The sequence below is a fragment of the Mastacembelus armatus genome, chromosome 17 (assembly GCF_900324485.2).
Source record: "Mastacembelus armatus chromosome 17, fMasArm1.2, whole genome shotgun sequence".
Lineage (NCBI taxonomy): Eukaryota > Metazoa > Chordata > Actinopteri > Synbranchiformes > Mastacembelidae > Mastacembelus > Mastacembelus armatus.
The window spans coordinates 14,973,765-14,998,730 of NC_046649.1; the positions used below are offsets into that span (position 1 = coordinate 14,973,765).

The 24,966-nt window shown below is 39.2% G+C and overlaps 1 protein-coding gene across 3 annotated transcripts in view; it reads left to right on the forward strand.

Annotated features, from left to right (window-relative positions):
* Positions 1 to 24,966, forward strand: part of LOC113133767 (phosphatase and actin regulator 1-like) — a 38,177-nt gene that overhangs the window by 4,936 nt on the left and 8,275 nt on the right. Inside the window, exons 1-7 of one of the 3 annotated variants that reach the window (XM_026312641.1) lie at positions 10,522 to 11,054; positions 13,267 to 13,431; positions 20,015 to 20,095; positions 21,356 to 21,559; positions 22,012 to 22,357; positions 23,627 to 23,826; positions 24,612 to 24,768. In XM_026312641.1, the coding sequence (XP_026168426.1) occupies positions 10,775 to 11,054; positions 13,267 to 13,431; positions 20,015 to 20,095; positions 21,356 to 21,559; positions 22,012 to 22,357; positions 23,627 to 23,826; positions 24,612 to 24,768 (1,433 nt within the window). In that variant the 5' untranslated portion in view covers positions 10,522 to 10,774. Of the gene's footprint in view, positions 1 to 10,521; positions 11,055 to 11,467; positions 11,544 to 13,266; positions 13,432 to 20,014; positions 20,096 to 21,355; positions 21,560 to 22,011; positions 22,358 to 23,626; positions 23,827 to 24,611; positions 24,769 to 24,966 lie in introns of those variants that run through there. The other 2 variants (XM_026312643.1, XM_026312642.1) reach the window with 2 other exon arrangements.

A 24,966-nucleotide genomic window follows, 5' to 3' on the forward strand; every position in this document is an offset into this window, starting at 1 on the left:
TAAAGGTGACTGCAAGGTCAAGAATGAGCAGAATTTGCAGTCACTAATTTGAGCTTTGAGTCTTTGTTTCAAACGGAAAGAGAATTTCAGATTAACTAGTTGGGCTGGAGCCAGTGCAGAGGCTGTTTCATTTGTAATTTTTTAGCTGTTTGTAGCAGCACTAGAGGCTGTTAGCAAAAGTGTTTAACAAAGCGGTGATAATTAGTGGCAAGAGATTTATATCAGTTCTGTCTCTGTCATTCCCAATGTCTCTTTTATATCCCACACTCCCACCCCCCCAAACAAACACACACACAAAGCACCTAGCTGGCATTTCAGCCCATCATATGATATACTAACAGCCCTGCATCTGTGAAACATCTAAGCATCCATCTTCTGTACATGGTTGCACACAGGCCGTCATTTGCTGAAGCATCCCAGGTCTGAATAAAACATGAGTTTTAAAATCACAGCAAAAATAGCAAGGCTATATCCAGGACTCTTACTGAAAGCTCCTGCTGCATAAAAACTCAATCAACCATCAGTGTCATCTAGCCAAAACACACCCCAACCTCTCTAGCAAGATGTTTTAAAGAAAAAGACAGGCAGGTGTCTTCAGTGAGTGCTCAGAGGAAACTGCATCTTCCCAGGCTCTCTCTCTGCTTTCTTTTCATCTCTCTCTCTGCAACACTTAGAAGTGTGGGAAAGGCTCCTGGCTGTGATGTGCTTTCCACATGCCAGCTGAGAAATAACGCTTTTTTCAAAAGCCTCCCAAGCTGCAGAAAGCTGCATGACGATGTGTTTATGGGTCATATTTATAGCAAGTGCAGCAATGTGGCAGCACATTGGACAGAGAATGGTAAGGATACCACTGCAATCTGAAAAGGCAGCATTGCCAAAGACCAGTTACACTGGAAGAGAGACACTGAATGTGCCTGAATCACTGTTACACTCTATTCTATTTTTTTCTGAATTTAAAGCAACATGCAATGGATGTTGTTGGCTGCAAGGGAACAAAACAAAGACTGTATATAACCAGTCTGTTGTTTAAGGGATGGCTAGGAATATCACTGATATCTGCAATAACAATACAATGTACATTCCCCTCAGATATTGTCAAGCAGTTAGAAGGTATACATGGGCAAATTTTCAGTGAATATGATTAATGCCTACAGAATAGTATTGCTGCTGGCATAACTAGTGCAGTTCCAATAGTGCACCAGCTCTTTAGGACATTTCTGCTGAGTAAGACACTTCACAGAGTCAGAATCCGTTCAACACTGCTGCAAACCTGGAATTCAATTCAATCAAGGCTGCATTGCACCACTCAGCAGTCCTTCAAATTTGTATCCTGTGAACTGGTAGAAATCAGGATATATTTAGGCTCTTACACTTCCAAATCCCATCAGTATTGCTATCATTTAAATGAGGCGAAAAACAAACCTTATATATATTTGAATAGCAGTGTTTGTTTATTTTCAGGCAGTGAGAAATCCTTTATGTGTGTTGTGGAAAAGCATTACCATTTGACATTTTAAATATTAAGTATTAGTAGTCAATGTTGTTAAATCATGCCATCTTTTCAATTTAGCTACCAATAAAGAATGGATATTAATTTTTATGTTACTACATAAACTTTGTTTGTAGGAGTTCTTCACATGAAACGACATTATTCTGCATGAATTGCTATACATTATGGTAAATCATGCCTGCACATTTCAAACAGTTATGTAAGCCAGTGTAAAGACAGACTAATAGCCTATAAGATTAAAAGCTGTGATCTGAAGAAGCATTTCTGTGAATAAAGGGAACTGAAGTGACATTGCTTCTAACTGTTCTCTCATTGTCAAGTAAATTTAAACTGATTATAAAAGAAAGCATTCTTAGAAGAGGTCAACCAAAATGTTTACAATATTTGCCTACAGGCACATTATATGACTCTTAGGAGATATCTAGCAGCAAGACCGGGCAATGTGCATTCCTAGACCTGTGGTTCTCAACCCTGGTCTTCTTGAACACTGCCCTGCTTGTTTTCCAGCTGCCCACGGCAGATTACCTTGATCATGTTTTTTTTACCCAATCAATTAAATTTTACGAGAAATTTTAATTAGCCATGACTTTTCCATTTTTCAATGGAAGGTTTTCTGCTTTTCTTAGACTTCTTAACCTGTTGAAATGCGATATTTTCCATGTTCTAAGAGAAGATGTTTGGACTGGACTCTTATGAAGCGATGACCTAAACAGAGGAACCTGAGAGCTGTAACTTGGTCCATTCACACTGTATGGAGCCTGGTACCATTGTCTACAGGGACATATTGTGTAGCAACACCTACAGTTATGACAGTCATAGCTCATCTGTAACCAAGAAAACCTTTTGATGTGATGTTATATAATGCTGTGCCTTAAACTGTAGGGTATTCATCTTAGCTTCAGCAGACCCAGAAAAGGACCTAAGCGGTTTAGTTGGTAGTCCATACCATTTTGTGGTATTCATCAATAGCAAGCAGGACAAATCGAGGTTTCGGTAAGGTGAAAATTTGAATGTCTCTGCAGGCAAAGACCAGACCATCCCAAAGGAGATGCACAGTTTGCCCACCGGTTAGTTTTGTACAGCTCACTGGAGATTTCTTTCATTTTGTTGGATTTCTTCTGTATTGATTTCCACATGCCTGTTATCAACTACTGTGATTTTGTGAACATAAAACTAAAACTTATGACTTAAATCCTGTCCACATAGATTGTAAAGCCCTGCAGTCACAGAGAAATCAAAGTATACAGTATTCCCTTTTCATTTGTTTGCAGCTTCCATTAAGAAAGACAAATACAGATGTCCTTGCATCCCCATTGTGCGCTTATTACAGAGATGTTCCACCTAGAAAAGCTGCTGCCTGTCACCCTTTCTCACCTTGCCTGCAACACTGTTTCTTAATTAGCAAAGTGGAAAATCCCAGTCTCAGGGTTCCTCTGTTTTGTAGAAACAGGGCTCAGTACAGGGACACATACAAAATAGGTAAATAGGTCTTATGTTTGTTATATAGCATATTTATCTTCACACACTTAGACAAAACAGTCATACAGATCAGTTTTTTTGTTTCAAAATGTTCTGTAGTCCAACATTCATTTTCATTTGACAGCTGTACATGCATTTATAGAAATCTGTTGCAGTCCCTGGAGCACCACTGCTCTCTGGTGGAGCACTATTTCTACAACAATCGTCTATTGCACTAGTGTGTTCATGAGGATGATTTATTAGGGCCCGAACACTGGAGGTGCGAAGTTCCATTGTTTCTGTAAGGATTATTATTATTGTTGTTGTTGTTGTTGTTTTTTAGTATGTAAATGGTCATTTTTGCGGCTATATTCTATCCATCTACTTTTATTGTGGTGTTGTGTATTTTTATTGAAGATCTGTTACTGTTCCTAAGTGGCTATATGCATCAGCTTTACAGAAAATAAGACCAATGCAACAGAACACAGATCATGATGAACCTGCAAATATATAGTCAATACAATGAAGAGTTTTCAGTTAATATAAACTCATGGGCTAAAATTCCCGGGCTGCAACATTTGAAGGTTTGGCTTCAATATCACAAAGCAAAGACTCTTTGGTGATATCTAGAGGATCTGATTTGACCTGATGAGTTGGGTTTGTAGAACACTGCAAGTCTGTCTGTGTCTGATGTTCACTACTAAACACACAAATCCCGTTTGTCAAAATTCTTTGGGTAAATGAAAACTTTGCCACAAGCATGACAAACAAGAAAGTCATCATTTGACTGCTCAGGGTTTGGAAGAATATTAAAGTTTTGTGCAGAGAGCCCTGCCAGTGAGGAATGCTGAATAATGTTATGTTTAGTATGTAAATGATTCTTCTTTAAAAATCCGCTTTGTGTAGCAGAAGCTGACTGAACCTGTCTGTTCATCAGACATTCAATTTGACTCACCTTGTGTTTTTTTAATTTGCTAAAGGAACCAAAATCCTGGCCACAAACGAGACACTTGAAAGTTTTTGAGGATGTCTTATTGTGGGTTTTTTATTTTTATAAAATTATAATTTTTTATCCACATCGTCATTGTCTCTAGACTCACTTTCATCTAAAGGTTAAAGTATTACAGCAACAGAGGCTCCTTGGTCTTTAGTCAGATCATTCAAATGCTGCTGACCATTTCTTTCCACCTTCCTTGGCACTTCTAAATTTATCTCCTCAATGTTTTCTTCTTTATCCTTTGTAGAATCACTTCCAAATGACTTTTAATCTGTGCCAGTCTTCAGGAACACACACGGGCCCAGATTTGACACCTTTGTCTCCTTCACCATTGCTGACACTAAGTAGGTGATAGGAAAGGCTGGAAAAGATGTAGTCATCACAAGATGAAGGCAGAGCTAGAAAAAGAAGATATGACTGAATTGAAAATAGTGTTGAATGAAAAATAAATAATACTGAGGAGAATCAGGAGTCAGTCAGTCTACGCACTCTTTTAAGACAGGAGGGGAGAGACTGAGGCAGAGGGAAGTATAGGAAAGGAATAAAAGAATATATTTTACCGAACAGCAGAACCATGAGCATGGATGTAAACAATGCAGAACTTTATATAATCAGATTGACAAATATTTGTAAGTAAGTTTGTTGCTCTAAGTCTCAAGCATACACAGTACAATGGTTTTGGTAAACAACACTGAGTGTAAAAAAGGGGCATGATTAAATATTGGACTGATGAAGATGTATATTAAATTTTATCTTTTTCGTATTTTTTTAACTGTATCTATCCCAGGATTATTGCACACCAGGCACCCACTTGGTCGATTTTTGGAACAGGCAGCAGCTTCTGAAGATTGAAAAGGAACTTTTTCATTAGAGTCTCCAGGGCAGAGTCACATTTGGCGCCAAACAGTGTTGGGAAATTAAATTAAAAAAAATAAAAAACAAAGGTCTTATATTACCTTTCACAAAATACAGGCACGTCCCTTTGATGACACAACAGAGCTCTGGGGTACATTTAAACTAATCCTCCAAAAACTGATAATTGAACCAACCAGTTAAAGTCAAACTGCATGTAGCAGTTGAATCATTTATTGTTTAAACTTATAACATGTAGTACCAGCCAACTCACCTTATAAAAGACATCCCCCTATCACCAATCATCCACTAGTGTGGGAACGAGCTTCAGGAAGTTTGTCACTGATGCTTTTACCTCAGTACTGAACATTTTAAAAAAAGCAACAATAAACAACATGAGGAAAGGTCAGGTAAAGGACAGGTAAAGTGATGGAGATATATCAAGAACACCTACCTCTTTATCCTGTTTTGCAATAAAGTTGTTTATTCTTCTCAGATGAGGCTGGATGGCATGTGGGCTGGCAAAATCATCACTGCTGCACAACTCTAGCATCATCGGCACATTGGCATGTCAAGAGCTCAGACAGTTTAGTGAAGGCTTTGTTTTCACAACAAAGTCACATGAAGAGGTTTGGTACTGGGTGGCACAGCTGAAAACAACTGGATGCATCCCCCACAGAGCTGTAGACACTAGCTGCAGAGGAGGGATGATGAGACGGAGACAGGACAGGGGCAGGGAACCTGGGGAAACAAGTGTAAAACTGTAAGATTTGAACACAGAGTCAACAATGTTATTATTATTATTATTATGTATGTGAGCGTGTGTGGTTATGTGTGTGCCCATTCATCTAAATGTGGCTCTGTGATGGACTGGTGACCTTGCCTTCCACCCAAAGAGAGCTGTGATAGGCTCCAGCAGATACAGTGAGCATCACTTTTAAAGGCTTTCATTGGGTAACATTTAGCTGAGTGGTAAACACTCACCATGCACCCATAATCCTGTTCATTTTTGCAGTTAAGGAAACAATAGTTTTGACTATGAAGCCAAACCTTTGCTAACTACAGCCACAGCCTTTCTTTGGTCTTATAATAATATTCTTGGAATTTGGAAAGCACAAAACACACCAGTAATAACACAGTTTATTAGTCAAAGAGGCCCAGTAGGAGCCTATAGGTTTAATTAAGAATTAACTGTTTCTTATAGCTTGCTGTTGAAGTCATTAAGATGTCAGTGTACCAAATGACCCCACTAGATGGCGCCATGTGTAAAGGTTTGGTATTAGAAAAGCTTAGCAGCTCTGCAGTGCACTGGCACTGCAACAATTGCAGTGTCCTTTTCAGTTCTTTTTATAGATATACTGTATATAATGTAAATACAGTACAGTGTAAGCCTATAGGTCGTTGAACTTTGAATGTAGCTGAGTATAATGTGTGATACATGTTTATTCCAAGCATATTATGTGTCTCTTTAACAATTACAGGTTTGTAGGGTTTTATTGGCAATGACTGCAATGACAGTAGTGGCTTTGTTTTTAAACCAAATTATTTATAAATCTTTTATTCAGTTTAGCTCAGTCAATTATTTCATTGTAACATTTTTTTTGACATTTCCTTAAAGTACATACAACATCATTATCCAACAGTGCAGAAAACATTAGGAGTGGGCAAGATAGACAAGATGAGAAGGGGAAGTGACAGGCACAAGTGAATTATAACAGAAATGAAAAGCAAGCAGTCATCTGTTTACAGTTTTTCTGGAAGCGTAGTCCCAATCTTCTTACCACAATCACTGACAGTCTATGACAGTAGTGTATGAACTTTTCTGTTGGCTTCAATTGCTGAGCAGAAAGTCACAGTGACTATTAATGTCAAGAGGAAAAGTTGTTGACATGCACAAATCAGTGGGTACATTTTCTAACCTCACATCTCTTTGGCATTTGTCTGTCTCTTGCTTGTCATTCCTTTCAAAACCAATACATCACTTCCCCATTTCTGAAGTGTTGCTTTCTGCAGACTTTACATAATCACATCACATTACCCTGCCGCTGAGCTTAATGCTGAAGATGGAGTCAAGAAACTGTATAAAAATTGTCATTCTCTCTACAGAAAATAATTGCATAACAATCACTACAGCGTAGAAGAATATTGGTAAAGGCAAAGCACTGCATGTTTGTCATGTTGTTAATTCGTTAGTAGTTTGTGGCAAAGAAATGTGGTAGTGTGTGTGTGTGTGTGTGTGTAACTATGAGGGACTAATACAGATAATAATGCAGAGAGAGAATGACAGATGGGAAGAGACAGAGAGATACAAGGAGAACGGGAACAGCAGATTTGTAGTGACAGGCTGCTCAGTCGGAAGTTGTAAGATTGTTTAGCCTAAAACCTGCACCACAGCCATGGAAACCAGATCAAACCAGAATCCAAAATATTCAAGAGCCAGCACAGTAAACTCACTTCCAGATAAAATGCCACACATTATGCAGTTGATTATAAATCAAATCTAATAAATGAAAATGCAGTAGAATTCCTGCTTGTCTCTGTTTTTTTTAGTGGTACATAAAAAGCAACATCTACTGAAGCTTCATGGCAACAACACTGTGAAGAAGCACATCCATCAGATGTGAGTCAGAGAGGATTGGCAAATACTACTTAGCAGCTTTGGTTAAGCTTATTGTGTCAGTTTAAGTTGATTGTTGTTTGTGACAAGTGTGAGGTATGTTGTCAACAAGAAGAAAGTGTACTTAGTGTTTTAAGACTATGGTTTTATAATGAATTAGTCAGTTTCATACAGAAATGTAGTGGATGTGCTGCTGGAAAGATGAAAAGAAACACCACACAACACACAAACTCTCCAATGATCTAATAAAATGTTTTGTTTTGCTTTCTTTTGGTTTTCTCAACCAGGAAGAGTGAGGTAGGTGTAATTTCAGGTTTATGAGTTATTATTCTCCTTGGCTAGTAGAGATTATTATTATTACTAGATCTGACATTCATTGAATTGATTATTGTTCTTATAGTTAACTATTAACCTCAAGTCATGCAGTTGTTTAAGCCTACAAATTCAGATTTTAGTGGCCAAGGCTTAAAACTATATGCCAGGGTAGGTTTTATGGAAATGTGTATAAAAGAACATTGAGAATATTTTCATCTAATGGACTAGTGCAGCCACAAATTGATGTAAGTTCAACAAAGAGCTAAATTCAGCTTGTATATAACGTGTGTGATACTGTCAGAGCCTTTCTGTGTGAAGTTTGCATGTTCCCCATGTGTTTGCGTGGGTTCTCTCTTAGTACTCTGGCTTCCTCCCACAGTCCAAAGACATGCAGGTTAGGTTTTTTGGTGACTTGAAATTGCCTGAAGGTGTGCATGTGAGTGTCAGTGTTTGTTTGTTGTTATGCATCAGCTGTGTGATCAACTGGAGATCTGACTGTGCCCTACCTCTCACCCGCTGTCAGCTGGGATTGGCTCCTGCCCACCTGTGACACTCTCTAGTATAAGTGGTATAGATGGCTGGATTACATACACACTCAACAGGCCTTTGGGCTTACATCCACAAGCCAGCCCAAGGATTCTAAAAAGGTGACAGGATTAACAAAAACACAAACACAAAACTGAAATGACAGGACTGTGCACAGACAGCTGGGGGAGCCAGCATAAATTGAAAATTGCTACATTTTTAAAAAGCAGTTCCAATAATATGTTTATAATAAGTCACAATAAATCCAAAAAGTGCTGTATAGTAAATCTAACATCATAGGTCCAATATGAGTTCTTCAGACCATTTCAACACAAGGGGAACCTTAATGGTGAGAGGAATGAGAATAATGTGATAATGAAACCCTATGTTTTGAAACAGTCATCCCCTGTATGTTTGAAATGAATTTTAAAAAAAACAAACTGTGGTCAGCTGTTATTTTTATTATCAGGATTATTTATTATCATATCTCATTATATTGTTTCATTCCCTTTTTGCCCTATGAAATAAATCAAGCGACATATGGGAGCACTGGTCAGCACTGCCTGACACAGTAGTTACATAACCACATTGCCCGATGTGACTGTTGTTCCTCTCAGCTGACAAATGACCTGTCTGGTGGCTTTAATTATCTGATTTACTGTGTGAAAGTTCTAATAGGACTCTATAAGCAGAGTAACTGGAATGCATGGCAGTAAACAGGGAGCAAAAGGTTATCACTGTCTGTTTACAAGGCTAGTGGTGCAGCAAGACAGCAGTTTCTTGAGTGTTTAAAACCTCTTTCACACTTGCTCTCCTTCTTTCTCTCCCAAACACTTCACTGCAGTGTTTTCTACCTCATGCATGCCAACGGCTCCTTCCCCTTTATCCCTTAACCTCTGACTCTTTGTTACGAAAAATGTTTTTGTGTATGAAAATAGCTCTTCCTCGCCAGTTACCAAAACATCACCGCATACAAATGCAAGAGTTTGGAACTTTGCACCAAAAAGAGGCAAGTGAGGGTGACTACTGCATTGCACCGTGGTGGAAGTAAATCAATTGCCTCTGTCCCTCATTTCAGAGGGGGCTTTGATGTCACTGGAATAAGCTCACTGAAGGAACATCAAAGGTACTCACCCCAGCCCACGACCATTTCCCTGCTCTGTGGGAAATGGGATTGGAAATACCGTGGGATCCTTTATCTTCACCATGATTAACAACTCATTAATTGGCCATTAATGCTAATAATTAGCCTGGAATCTGCACAGTGACTTCAGGGATACGCTAAGTGGCTATTTTGAATTTGTAAAGAAAGAATATTGGATGCTTCTCTGTTACGTTAGGCTGAGCTCTCTTATTTAAAGCATTGAGCTTTCTGATCATTAACTAGCATTTCTTTTCTTTGATTTTAATTCTCTGAGCCCTTCTTGTCAGTTATTATGTCCAAATTAGATGTTGTAATTCTTGCATGCATCTTTTCTGTGCCATAAATGTGCTCACAGCGGACTTTCTGAAACCCTTATCTCATTTATAGCCCTGCATGTTAGGGACATACCCCTAATTGCTGTGGTTCATGGAAATCAATAGGACAGACTGGGGCACTCTGCTAAGCCACATACACATTTACAGTCTCTAACCTGCAGTTTTTTGCTCTCAATTTAATGTTTTCACCAAAAGCCACAGCCTTGATTAATCTCTAAAACTGTTTAACTCTTCAACTTAAAGAGCAGTTTTGTTCTCCATGAACTTTTTTTTTTATATAATCTGGTTTTAGATCCTTAAAAGTGCATTTTGTTTAGTAAACTCAGCTACCAACCTATTTAACAGCAGCCACAGGAGAAAATGGCCAATGTGATCAACTTCAGAACTTAGTATTATGATATATGACTTATTTCTAAGTCCCTGCGTTTTTCCTCCATCTGCTCTGACTTTATGTTTTTTATAAACCTTTTTTTTTTTTTTTTTTTAATCCTTAGGTTGAAACGCATTATCAACTGCTTGTATGCATATTGTTGCTTTCTTGTAATTGCAGCTGTTTCTAAATGTAGAGAGGGTCTGTCATTTAATGGGATTTATTTAAAAAACAGTTATTAGAATAATTATGCGATGAGCAGCTTGTCCTCTGTGCACACTGGCCTATTAGAGGAGCGCACCGTGCAGCCAATCACAGGCGCTACTCAGCCTCACTAATCGTGGATTAGCTACAACCGACTGCAGTCCACGGCTCAGGGAGGGATGGGTAGTCGCTGCCGTTCACCACTCACTCTCTATATTCTTAGCTCGCTTGGATCTGGTAGCAGGGCTTTTTCTCAGCAGCAGTGACTTTTGCATTGCGCAACCAAGTAGCCTGCGCATACTTGGATCTCAGGTAAAGGCGTGGGAACACAGCAGAGGGAAACCGCTACAGTAGGTCAGGTAGGACTGAATTGATGGCCCCTTAATTTAAAAACCACACCGCCGTTCCACCGCGCACCGAAGCCCCTGCCCCGTTTTCCGCGTCCCGATGTTCAAGACGACCAATTACCCGGCGGTGGATCCTGCGCCCACAATCATGCACGGTACTTGGTTTGCCACGGGGTGCCGAGAAAACACGCCCGTGGCTGTGGAGAAACCTAAGAAAAAGGCGTTCAGTCTGGTTAAAATAATGTCTCTTGGCACCAAGAAAGGACACGGCCAGCATCCGCACCACAATAACAACATGCCCTTTACGATCCACTGTCACATCGGGAAAGAGATAAAGCATATTTGCAGCAATTGCAGCCGCGGGAACGATACACAGGACGGTGAGTAGGCTCAAGCCTTGTGTGGTTTCGCCCATAGTAGCCCTGCGCTAAAGCCATCCTGGATGCACTCTCAGTATCTAGCGATGGCCGTGCCTCTGGGCTCCTATGCGCCTTTGACAACCAGATCAGGCGCTCCATCATTGATTCTGCTTCATCAGTCTGCTTATTTGATAATATTCCGTAGTTGCAGTTTTAAGTAGGTCGATGCTTATCTTTAGTATTAAAACGAGAGCACAAGAAATGAGTGATTCACTGTTGCTGTTGTGGAAACTGCCTCTGACTGGATCAGAACTTCTCATAGGGTTGGGCTCAGACTTGAACTGCTACTTGTTGATGAATTGCGCTTCATTTGTAACATTTTTTTTTTTTTTTGCAATAAGTCTACCTACTTATCATATAGATGTCATTAAAAATGCATGAAACTGTGCAGGCTGTTTGCACAAAGCCATTTCCAGTTCAGTGTCATTACATCATCACTCAGCCATCTTGGTATGTAAACAAGTGTTTTTAATTAAAACCTGCAACATCAGTTTCTTGTATTACAGTAGTGGAGAATCTAGGTTATATGCAGCACAATGAAGATGGGATGGAAATGCTGTAATACACACCTGATGTCATGAAAATGATCCGCTGCCTTGAGAACAGCACATTTTGGATACTTGGAAAAGGGAAAGGATACTTTTCCTTTGCAGATTGTGCACATCTCTCCTCTGCCAGGATTTTGTCAAGATAATTAGGGCTAAGTAAATCATCATGTATTTAGATTTGTAGATATTCTGGTTCTGTATTTTGTGAGTATTTGGGTTCTGTTATTGACATTTCTAAAAGTGTTTCATTGTTCTCATTCTCTCCATCCTACAGTAAATATTGCAGAGCTGTTGGATGTTGAATTGGGGTTTTTTTTGTCTTCCTCTCTTTTGAGCCACTAATGAAGTAATTTGAATCTCTACTGGATTCAATTAGCATTGACTCTAGAGCTATTTATAAAGTGGTGTGGTGGCAGGATTGCTAAGATGGTTGGCACTGATGCACCAGAGCATTCAAATAAAGGTCTTTGGGACTGGTTTCTACTGCATTACTGTCACATTATTTATCACACTGTCCCGCTGCCTCGGGGAGGTGACTAGCCTGCAAAGTGATATACCTGTTAGGGCAAACAGCATGAATGGGGTTGGAATTATTTCAAAACAAGCAACTAGCATATTCCCCTTGGCAGCTTGTCACGGGTGGTCTGATGTAATGTGGTGACACAACCCGCTGTGGTAGAGGTCATTTCACCGTGGAGACCATAGGGTAGACATGACAACTTGGCTTTTTCTTTGTTTTTGTCTCCTTTTTTTTTTTTCTTTTAGTTTTTTGTGTTGTATATTTATCTTTTGAAGGACCAAATCAGCATTTTTGTGTGTTTCAGCAAATTGCATATACAGTAAATAGTTTTGTGAATGATTTTTGCATCCTCTAGCATACAGTTATTTTCCATTTATTTATAATTGGAAAACAAAAGTTACCTGATGTTTTGTTTTTGTAATTTAATGTAGCTACTTGACTAGTCAGAGAGTGTTATTTGACTTTCACTTATGTGCTTAATTGTACCTTACCTTTGTTCATGCAGTTTTTTGGGGGGTTTTTCTTGACACTTTTTGTGATCATCTTCTTGTGAATGCAACATTAGATTTTGTTTTCTGATTGCATGGGCAGATTTTGCCAGTTTGTGTGTGCCCTGGCTATCTGTAGCCTTGGTTTGCAGAATCTTTCAAATACATGTATTTACTTCGAGTAATTGTAAAAGTATTTTTGGAACGTTGTTTGATTTTGATGTCCATTAGTACTTAAAAGTCAAAAGGGCTGGGCCTTGTGAATATTTGATGCAGAGTAGAAAGATTCCCTCATAATGAGGTGCTTATCTGTTTAGTATGTTTTGGCAAGTTAATGCCAACCACTCAGTGTGATGCAGCCTCAAGCTGTTTAGACTCGGAGCATATCCTGCGTAATGCTATCTGATATGCTGGTTTGTTTATCCTCTCTCAACCTCATCCAGTTCTTAGGGAATTCAGGAGGCCATTTGGCACAGATTCTTGCTGCTTCAATCTTTGTAAGCAAAAGTGTCAGCTGAATTCACTTCTAGCTCCTCTCCCTGATTACCAGAATATCACCACCCCTGCATCTTCACCTAAACTAGACCTTGTTTCTCATTTGTTTTGTTCCCTTACAGCTGAGGAAGTAGAGAGGCTGGCCGCCATGCGTTCTGAGTCCTTAGTCTCTGGCACCCACACTCCACCCATCCGTCATCGGAGCAAGTTTGCCACCCTGGGACGCCTCCTGAAACCCTGGAAATGGAGGAAGAAGAAGAGTGAGAAGTTCAAGCAGACGTCTGCTGGTAGATGCCTTTTGCTCTTATATTTATGTTAATGTGTGCACAAAAAAAAAAAAAAAAACACATGAGGGTGTAACATGTATAACAGCCAACCATGATATATACTCTGCCAGGCTGTGAAAAAATAAGGTGTATCCTTTGGCCAAAATTTTAAAAAATGTATTAGGTTTTAGTCTCCAGGTTGATTGAAAATGCAGCAGATTGATTCAGTAAAAGTGCAGCATTGGAGTTTCATGTTTTGAGGTCTCTTTAGAGCTCCTTTGATCTTGCAGCCCAGTGTTGTCAGGGTGAGTGAAGAACACGCTCTCTTCAGATGCAGCTGCATTTATTTGCCCTGCTGACACATCCTGAATTCTACTGTCAGCATGTTGGACAGGAGGAGGCATTTTTGTTAGACTGCATCTTCTCTGGATGCAGAATTCTTGCTTTTGTAGAACATGAGAGAATCCGGTCTGAACCAAGCAGGATGTTCTGATTTAGTAATGTTACCAAATTAGCATGTTCCTAGTGTGAATTTACTGAATGAATCAGTGTCTCTCTAATTTGATTATGTTTGCTGTGACTGCTCTCTTACTGCTGGTCTTTTATGTGATCACAACAACTGTCATGTTTTATCTTCCATCACTTACCACAAGCATAGAAAATATTTTTGACTTTTTGGTTGCTCTTACTTTTCAGCTAGGCTCTAACTGTATTGCTTGGCTGTAGTTTCTGTCCTAACATGGCCCCCCTCAGCAGTCTCGCTGGACTGAGTGATATTTTTAGTAAAACACAAAAGTGCTGATGAAATCTCTTTTGTAAGTTTTAGATATTTGACCTTCTGATGTTTTACTCTCCTCTAACAGACGATGTGTGCTTGATGAAGCAATGATGGAGATGTTCCTACTCGTTGCTACATTCATATGCGCCCTGTGATAACAGCAACTTGCCTGTTATGATGGACAATAATCAAGTGCTGAGCAACAAAAGTCCTTGTTTCTGTTACAATGGTGTTAAATCACAGTCGAGCTGAGTGGGGGGGAAAGCTTTTTTTTTTTTTTTTTTTCTCTCTCGCTTTTGTTATCCACTTGATTTGTATGCATAATACTACTGTCTCCAAATAATTCTTCTGCTACCTTTTGTTCTATTTAATCCCTTTTTTGGTAGCAGCACAATGGTGGATTATGTCAAATTTTCATACTGGAACAGCGTTGAAGTTGAATTTCTACATTGTTTCAAGCTATAGATGGTGTAGTCCTGCAAGTAGTTCCAGTGCTCAGGCGGATACTTTAGCTGCAGTGACGCTGCTGCAAATCTGCACACACTGTCACATCGATTGCTGCGTGAAGCATGAACACAACTTTTAAAAATAGTTGGAATGTGGCCGGCATTTATGTATCAGGCTGTGGAAAAGTAGAACTCGCACAACCGTGAGCCCATGCTTTAAATTGAAATGACAGAAAGTGGCTCGGGGATTTTGAACTTTGAACAGTGATTAAATCAGCAGCTCTTTTAAAGAGATTTAAAGCTGCACTAATCAATGTTTTATGTTTATTAGGTATACTTTGCTAAATTTATTGCACTTTAATACAAACATCTGACAATAAATCCTGCCTTGTAGGTTATATCGTTCAGTTTCTGTTAATAGTTTTTCGAGATGTTTGTTCAACTCTATGAAGATTTTGGAGCCTGCAGTTTGTGCTGCTATGTTTTTACATCTGTACGCTGTTAGAGGTGCCAGAATACCTTGATAATCTTCTGATTCTCTGTGTACTGTGACATCCATTTTATTAAACCCCACTAAGGTTTTTTTTTTTAATTTTTTTTTTTTAACAACACTTGGTGCCACCCACCAGTGTTGTACCATAATCTTGGAGATGTGTCAGTTGAACATTTGAAATAACACTCTGTTGAATTTGGGCTCTGTTTTCCTCTTGTTGCCACGTCAAGGGAGGTTAACTACTGTCCCATTGACCAGCGTCTTGATAATAATAGCAAATGTGGGCACAGGAATATCACTCGGTGCATGGAGATTGTCTAGTAGCCTTTGCCTTAACCATGCTCTGCACTTATGTCCTTCCTTATCTCCTTAGACTATTCTTTTCTGTCTGTGTTCAATGTGAAGAATACAAGAATAATAAACAGCACAATCAATGCTGTTTTCCATTTCATTAGGCAAAATCGATCATTTCAAAATTGAAGACACTTGAGACTTATTGTAGATGGTCTACTTGAAATGTAACTTCAATCCACTTATCACTTTTAATGCTTACCGTTTGTTTTGTTCAGGCCACTTTAGAAGATCTGTGTAGAGTAATCAAGAATTTGGCTTTTTGTTCTTCACCAAAGGCATTCAGGTATGTGTGACAAAAGAGCTCTGATTTTGAGACTTTTCAGGAAAACTTAGAGTATTGATTCAAAGAGGTGTAATTGAACCAACACTTCAGCCATGTCAATTGGCCTATTTTTTTTTTTTTTTTATACCTGTAGCTCAGACAAATGGAACTGTATATATGAAGTATGCTCTGATCTTGGACTTAAATGCCCCTGTGTACTGTCTTCTTGTCTCTGCAGTTGTCTGTGATGCCTCACTGTTGATTATGTTTCCTGCGTCAGTGGGGAGCACATCAGCCACTGGGCATCCAGATGCTGTCGCAGATAATTGGACAATGAGCACAGTAGAGGATTATGAATGTGTTGTGATATTAAGCAGATGAAGGGCAGCTCTGGGGGACTGTACTCGTCACCTCAGGAAAGAAGAAGGAAGGTCCCAACAGTTGGACGCCTTATCATGCTGTCTTATCATGTGGCGTACATTATCACAGCGACCTTCTATCAGGAACAGATCTCACGAGGCCAATATTCATCAAAAGACCATACATGTGTTAGTCTGATGTTATCTACACTTTTATTTCTAATCCAATTAAGTAGTCTTTTCATGCACATACACCAGAGCTTTAGATGAGCTGTATTTTTAGCATAATTTTTAATAAAAAGTCTGATGGATTACATTCTGTATATACAGAAAATGTCACACTACAAACCTACTGTATCCTCTGTGTTATGGTTTCATTTAGCCATATCCAAGTCTGTCTTGTGTGAGCTTGACGCTTCAGCTTCTCATTGATAAAAGAGTCCATGAAAGTTTTAATACAGTTTTTGTGAGGCTCAGGCTGAGAGAATTGCCTCAGTAAAAGCATCCACTTTGAGCTATTGAGCCTCAGGGTTGGTAGGATGTGTTCTGACTATCTGGGTCACTTCGCAGTGGAATATATTTTCTCTAAAATAACTAAGTGTAGTGTTCTCAGATCAATGCTGGCCATGCTCAGATATGCCAGTTTCATTTAATATGCTTTCAGCTGAGTCTCCCTGATGAGTGTCTGATCTTCTCATCTTCGTACAGATTGAGTGGCTGGAGTGTTGGACCGTGGCACTTCTTGGGCCAGGCAGTCTAAAGTAGGACTTGGTTGATTTTCAAGGTGATTTAGAGGACAGCATCTGATTTTTACTGTGATATGGAAGATTGCATTGCATTGCATCCTTTAGTGTCAGTAGGGCTGTAATAGAGTATGTCGGCTGTACACTGCATGTATGAACATAAACACAAGCAACAGACCTTAATGCAAACTGGCTGTTGATGATCATGTCTATCAAACTCTGCATTAAAGTCAGTGTGCTTTGTTTTGTGCAGGGGCCTCGCAGGACCTTCCTGATGAAATCAACATGAAATTCCACTTCTATAATGTATTCTTTAAATAGTAAATTTTTTTTTTTTTTTTTTGTTTTGCGCAGTGTTCTAAATCCTGACTTGATACTTGGCTTGTGTGCAAACTGCTCTGTCCATTACAGTTTTGCCAATTCTTTCTTCTTTTATGAGCACACAATATCTGTCAAATCTGAAGTTGTATTCTCATTAAGGCTTTTGTGTTAATGGCATTGCATAACTGCACATCCCATGGCATAGCAGTTATGTCATAAAGCTTTGAGTAATTATTTTTCTTTTTGGAAGAGACAGTAGTGTAATCCGTGAACATATTGCAGCACTGCCAGTCTAGTGTCAACCTTTACCCCTGCGTTTCCCCAATCCGTCAAAGAGTTGGTACTGATTTATCATTCTTAAGAAACGTTATGTCTTTATACTGTAAAACTAATACTTCAGATTTTTTTTTTTTTCAAATAACTCATTACAGGGATTGTCAAAGTCTAATTAAAAATAAGTTCATACAAGGTCAAAATGAAGTGTCGCTGAAGGATTTGGATTTAAGTCAAGCCTTGTCAGATTTTATTTATGTAGCCTATAACAAATTTTCCTCAAGAGACTTTAATCTGTACAGCATACTACGTCCTCCGTCCTTAGACCTTGAGTCAGATCAGGAAACCAGACAAGCTATAGACATCCAGTGTGCAGAATAGATTAACATTATATATTTACAGTATTGCCACTCTGAATGACAGAAACTATATATTGTAAACATATATGAAAAATATGATCCAGGATGAGAATTTTCCATGTGACCCCAACAAACCTGAGCCACACAACCTTCCCTCCAGACAAGGACCTGGAAAGGAGACAGGCTAAAGAGACAAATAGCCAAGAACATAATCCACACATCAGGGCTGGAAATGCATTAGAGAGAGAGCAAATAAATAAACAGCCAGCAAACAAAATGAGGGAGAGACCAACAACGATTAATGAAAATGGGCTATGCAGACAGAAAAGAAATTTATATAAGACCCTACATTTTTTTTATGGTGAACACCAGAAAAAAATGTTCTCAGATATTGACTTCAGTAGTCATAGCTACAGTCACTGCTTCTCAATTAAAGAGAAATGTTGGAGTTCTATGAAAATCGATTGCCAAGGTGCAGAGATTTCTAGTTTCGATTACATTTCTAGTACTACAAGGTTTACATTTCTGATGATCAAGGTACTGCTCAGCTGGCAGATATTATTAGTGGAAACCCCTCAATATTTTCTGTTGTTATAATTTGTAATGAAGGTTGACAGTGCACAGGTACAGAGATGTGTGATTCTAGACCATGCCACAATACCTCTGGTGCTTTGTGGAAATAATCTAATGAACGGACTCTGTCAGAAAAAATTCACTGTGTTGATTCTAGTTCAACGCTTTGATAAGTGGATTTACTATCCCCTTGACATACCAAAATTGCTGCCTCTTGGGAAGAAAATTCAATTTTTGATTGAACAGCCAGCGTTAGCATCCCAACATGCACCTATGAATGACACAGTTTTCATTTCACGCTATCTTCACTCTGCCACTTCCTATGGTTCCAGTAGAAATGATTCTTTGTGTGATATTTTGGCCACATATTTTTCCAAAAAATACATTTAGCTGTTTAATTATTTTGGATAACCTTTGAAATATGGGGTGACAATGAACATCTGCAATCCTAGCAGAGTTCATAACAGAAGATACAGCTGGATGATAACTTCCTCTGCTGTGGTATTTCTGAACACTGAAGCAAAGAGTATTTCAATTTCTGCCCTGGAGACCTGCCCATTTGACATTTGCATGACTCTGATTTGTGTTCTAATTTCTGCACTCTCAACAGTTGATTTTAAATCCACTGTGTTGTGACTAAGGGCATGTGGAAGAGAGGTCAAGTGTTTATTTTTTTTGGAGGGGGGGGGGTTCATGAATCTAAACTGAGGGTGTATTAGCATTGAAAACACCTTCTGATAAAACTGGGACAGGCCTCACAGTCTGTGATCTCCCTCCTAAGCAAGAGCTCCAAAGGTCTGCAGGAACAATGCTGCACAATGTGTTAAAGTGTTGTTGCTAATCCTTCACATTCTTAATTGGTTTCTATCCAGAAAAAAGATTTTCAGATCACTAACGCAATTTTTAAACTGCTTTTGTACAGCCTAGTGATAGAAGATAAGTTAAGCGCTTCAACTTTTGTAGCCTAAAAATAGAAACAAGCTTTAGCTGTGCTACATCACATCTCGTGCATAATGCATTACTATGAGATGCGTTTCTGGAATATTTCCTTTATGTTTTTAATTCTTTTGCTAGTCAAGAACCAGTATTTTAACTGTTTGGAAGAGGAGAAACAGTTTGACAGATCATTATCTTTACAGTGCAATCTGGGAATCATTGCTTTTTTTTTTTATTGTTTTCTCAAATAAAGCTGCTAAGATTTGTAAAGAAGATAGAATTAAAACCACAAAAACAAACATTGCATGTATAAACACGTGCAAGATCAACAGGATACTATATATAGTGATGTTTAGATAAATCACTAAAGAACACATTTGGTTTAGTTTTATCAAGCAGCTCAATCAGCTAATATGCTTTTGGCAATAAGCCTTTAAAAGGTCTGAGTCCCATGAAAGTTATCATAGCAGCTGGAAAAACATGTAGTGGATGTGGAAATTTGGTACTGCTAGGATAAATTCTGAAAGTGATGGATTTGTGCTAGCAGGACTATTTTCCTAGCGAGCTTTGCTAGACACAAGTTTTCGTAATGTCGTGGAAAGTGGGTGCATTTCTCTGACTTAATGAATAGGTCGACTAGGACTAAACGACAAAACAGTTTCATTTTAGACACTTCATTTTAGCGTTGTTCTCCTTTACCCTTTCAGCTTTGGAGAGGAAGATGTCAGTGCGACAGAGTAGAGATGAGCTGATCAAGAGAGGAGTTCTGAAGGAAATCTTTGAAAAAGGTGAGCTGTTGTTACACTGTTACTGCCTCATTTCACGGAACTGGAAACTGTCTCTTTTACGCGTAGAAACTGCAGAAAGAGTAGATGGGGTGCACTCATTTGGAAGGTCGTCAGTTATTCATCTCCTCATTAATCAGTAGTCTCTGAAGTGCACTCTTCAAGATTTGGCATGGAGCATCTAGAGATATAATCTTTCATTATACAAATTTTGTAGGGGTTTATAAACTCTTTGATCTTGATTTGACGTGCCTTACACAGCTCATATTCAATGCTAGGGACCATATTTGAGTCTGACAGCAGGGTGCTCCATGCCTCGGGGCATCAAAAACACAGTTAGTGAAGCTCAGGAAGTCCATTGACTCTTGCCAAGAACTGAAGAAAGCAAATGAGAAAATACATGGCCCTTTTTCATGTTGTATTGTTTTACAGAATAAGCTACAAGCATTTTTTTTAAAGTCAAAACAACAATAAACCTCATATAGATTTAGCTAAATTAAGTTAAATATGATTTAATGTTGTATTTATAGAATGCAAGTACTTCTCCTTTGTTTAAAGTGCTGCCTCTACCTCAAGAGTTCAGGTTCTGGAGAGCTTAGCAAAATTGGTGAAAACTGATAAATTGAATTGTCTGTCCTATTTGTGCACAGTGACTGTCACTTCTTACAATGCATGTTAATGAGGCCAGGTATGCTCAGTTCTCCTAACCAGTGACAACCTAGTTTCTGTAATCAAAAAGGCTTGTGTGCACAGTTCGACAGAGGATTTATTTTTAAGCCTGCAAAGCAAATATCTGATGTAGTACATATATATTTTCGTTACTACAAAACATATTCTGGTGTAGTAGAAATAGAAATAGATTCCATAGGGATTAAAAAATGCGTGCTTACTTTTTCCAGTCTTTCATTTGATTGGGTGTTCAGTCAAGTTGACTTTTGAGATGGAGGAGAACTCCCAATATAAATGCAAGCATTGTGATTTACATTGGCAGCCTTAAAATGTGTTTATGTAAAATCCATCAAATGGCTCAGAAGTGTAAAGAATTAAAAAGCAAAAATTCAGTCAAACTGCTCTGCATACGCTGTTTCTTGGTATGGTGTGTGCTGATAAAAAGCTCTTGGGTTATTGTATAGCTTTTTGAATCCCGCAGCTCAACACCACACATTTATTTTAACTTTGTCTGAACTGTCTAGTGAAATGTCTTTGATGTGCGGTCCAACACGATTTCGACCCCTGTCAGATTGTTGCTTTCTTCTGTTTTAGCAACTGTGGAATTTCGATCTTCAATGGATGGTGGAGTCTGCACTCAGGAGCCCTCTATTAAGTCATCTATGGTCATGCCCACCAAGAAATCTGTCACCTACTCAGGTGACATTCAGGATACCCCTGCCAAGCCACCGCTGTACCACAAACAGCCACCTGCTCTCCCTCCAAAGCCGTTCTCAAGGATCCCAAACCACAGCACAGGTTAGTCTCAGTTAACGCTGGATAACTGGTTACTCTAATCAAATCACACTGTGCTGTTTTCTGTTGTGATTTTTCCCGTTTCATAAATCATTATACAGTGTTTACTATACCCTAAATTTGCCTCCCTCATTATAAGTGAGATAGCGAGTACTTGTTTTGACAGCTAACCCATGACTGCTTTGCTTTAAACCTGAGTTGCCACACGTGCCCTGGATTAAAGTAGTCTCATTAAACCCCCCTGTGATGAGGTCAACTGGGCTCTCTCTGTCACTGTCAATCTGTCAATACAGGGAAGTGTCATTACCCTGGCCTAGTTCCCACCACTCTCATCTGATTCCTCATCAGATCTGTTTACCTGTCTACACCAGCAAAGTGTAGTGAATGCTAAATAACTTAATGTACTAGAAAATTTCAGTGCTGTAATCCCTTTTCTATCATGTCTTTCACTGCAGATTCTTGCCAGCCTATGAAGTTGCCCTGTATGCCTGGGGGAAAGCACTCTCCTCCACTGCCTCCCAAGAAAGTGATGATTTGTGTGCCTCCAGGGGGGCTGGAGTCCTCCACCTCCCCTTCTTCGTCACCCAACCCCCTCAGCACTCTACCCCAAAAGTGTGGCCCTCCCCAGGTCATGCCAGGCCACCATGGAACCTTGCTGCCCTCCCAGCTTGCCAGTTTGTCCAGTATTCACCAGAGCCATGGTCACCCACTCCAGCTTCAGTACGGCAGCTTGCACGCACCTAGCCGCATCATCGAGGAGCTCAATAAAACCTTGGCTCTCTCTATGCAGAGGTTTGAAAGGTTAGTAGTGCTCAGCGCTGGTTGTCCAGCTTTGATGGATCACCCTCTGACTGGGGAAAGGCTTTTATAAATATTTCATGCCAGCATTTAAGAAATATCAAATATCGGAGTTATAGCTTAATACTGATTGGCCCAAAGGGTTTCAGTTGACATTTTTTAACATAAAGAATTACTTTCCTTTATTTTTTGATCCTCTGTTTATAATGATAAAATGTATCTGGTTACCTAAAGCTGTTTAATTAGCACAGACCACCCTGTTTATTTGCTTTTATTATTTTGTGGGTGTCCAGTACTTTCAAATATATCCCAGTGTTATTGAGGCCATGCTGTTCTATGGTGTGTACAGGTCTAAATCAGCACACTGCATCACAGGGCAGCATGGCCTAATTTTGAAGTAAATGTGTGTATCTGTGGGCACAGGATCGTGGAGTAGGCGTCCCTCCAGCAGTTGGCCTGACATAACATGACCAGCTGCACTTTACAAGAGCTACATTTCTTCTTGTTTGGGAAAAAAAGGGGCATGATAGTAGATTGGACATTATATAATCTCTTACATTAGGATCTTTTTCAACAAAACCATTTGGGCAAGGAAAATGCAGCATTGGGTCTGCCATAGTGCACAATTAGTCTGAAAGCTCGAAAATAATTATGTAATAGTGGCTCATCATAAGAAGCTGGACTGTGATTAATCAATCTATCAAATATGTCACTGGCCAGCTCCTGTTGGGTTTCCTTAGAAATTGTCACCCAAGTTTTCTACACATTTAGCTGTGTGGTAGTAACTGATGAAAAATTAAGTTAATTCCTGTCATCTTGTTTTGAATTATAGAACTTATATGATCAGTTACTCTTCTCATCCTCTTTGTTGTTCAGAGGATTGCAATGCATTGCGTAGGACTGCACAGAATTAGCTTTATTCAGCTGGAGTCCCCACTGTCTTTATACTTGGATTTGAAACTCACTAAGCTTATCATTATGTTACGTACCAAATCTCCTTTTCTTAAATGTCTTCCTTTTTCTGGATTTAGATGTGAAGGTTGTTGTTTAAGTAATTCTACATATCAAAAACATTTGCTAACTGTCAAAAGATGATGAATTACTAGACTTAAAATATGAACTGTCCCCTATGAACTGGAATTTTGCTTCTAGTGACTGGACAACCTCATCCTCTTGGCAAGTCCAAATGATATAGCCAATAAGCATAAGCCATTACATTAATGCTTAGATTTGGTTCACAACCAACAATACGTCTGCGTTTAACTCCACTAGCTCTGCTCTGCATGGCGGTGGTCAGTGCATGCCTCTGGACAGAAGAGAAGTGCCATCTGTGATCATCGACTACGAGGATGACAAGGAGAACATGCCTAATGAGTCGGACTATGAAGACCTTCCTAGCATGTATAAGGACGAGGATGATGATGTAGATGATGATGACGACGATGATGAAGATGATGACTCCATATTTACAAGTGGGTGGCAGCACTTCTAGTGACCTTTACTCTTTAAAGTCTTTTAATCTTTAAATTTCCCAAATGAAGATAAAGTTGATTAGTTTTCTCCATTGCCATGTAATGTATTAGGATAGACCTAAACTCAGTAGTTTCAAAATCATAATGTCCCTTCTAAGGAGAGAATTGCTTTCTCTATTCTGTGGGTTAGGTTAGGCCGTCTGATCATGCTAGCTACCCCTGAAGGGTCCTGGAAGTCAGTGGAGTTTGGCTTTTGAACCAGGGCCAACATTAGGTTCACAGAAGTGTATCCAGAATCATGCTGTCACCCATGGAAACACTCTTTGCAAAACTGCTGAAGTGTGCGTAGTGGCTTATGCCTTCGACACCGTGTATCCTTATTTTCACATGGGTGCAGCTGTACTCTTTTTAAAAGTCATTGGTCATGTGTGACAGAATCGCTCACTATGCCAGGTCATGGCTTTAACAGGGCAATGGAAAGAGAATAATGCTTTAAGGTACATGAAGTCTGTCGAATCAGATTTTCAAATTTGTATGAATTAGGCTTGTTATGCAAAGGATCTAAAGTTACATTAAGCAACAAGCAATTATAAGATACTATAGAGTACAAAGCACAGTATTTCATGTAATTTAATATTCAGAAGTTTAATCCTGAAGTTTAAATTTTAAGTTATTTGAGACATCTTGGAGCAAAAAACGAATTTAAGACAAAAAACATTTCAGTAAAGGTTTGTGCTCTATTTGTGCAGCTCACCATGTGTTCTGACCATGGCGTTTGGGTTTAGGTACACTGGCTCAGAAGGTGCTGAGGAAAGACTCTTTGGCCATCAAGCTGAGTAACCGTCCATCCAAAAGGGAGCTGGAGGAGAAAAACATCCTGCCTATGCAGACAGATGAGGAGAGACTGGAGTCGAGACAGCAGATAGGCACTAAACTCACAAGGTGAGACATGTAAACCTATGAATTTTTAAGCTCAACTACATTTACACACATACACGGGCCAAATCTTCTTCACATGGCTATAGCCAACTCAACAATAGCTGCTGGGAAGCAATGCCAACTTTTCTCAAACAACTTGAGTATCTTGTCTTACTTTTAGCTGGTGATGGCCCAGTATCTTGGTCGGTAGAACTGTGATTC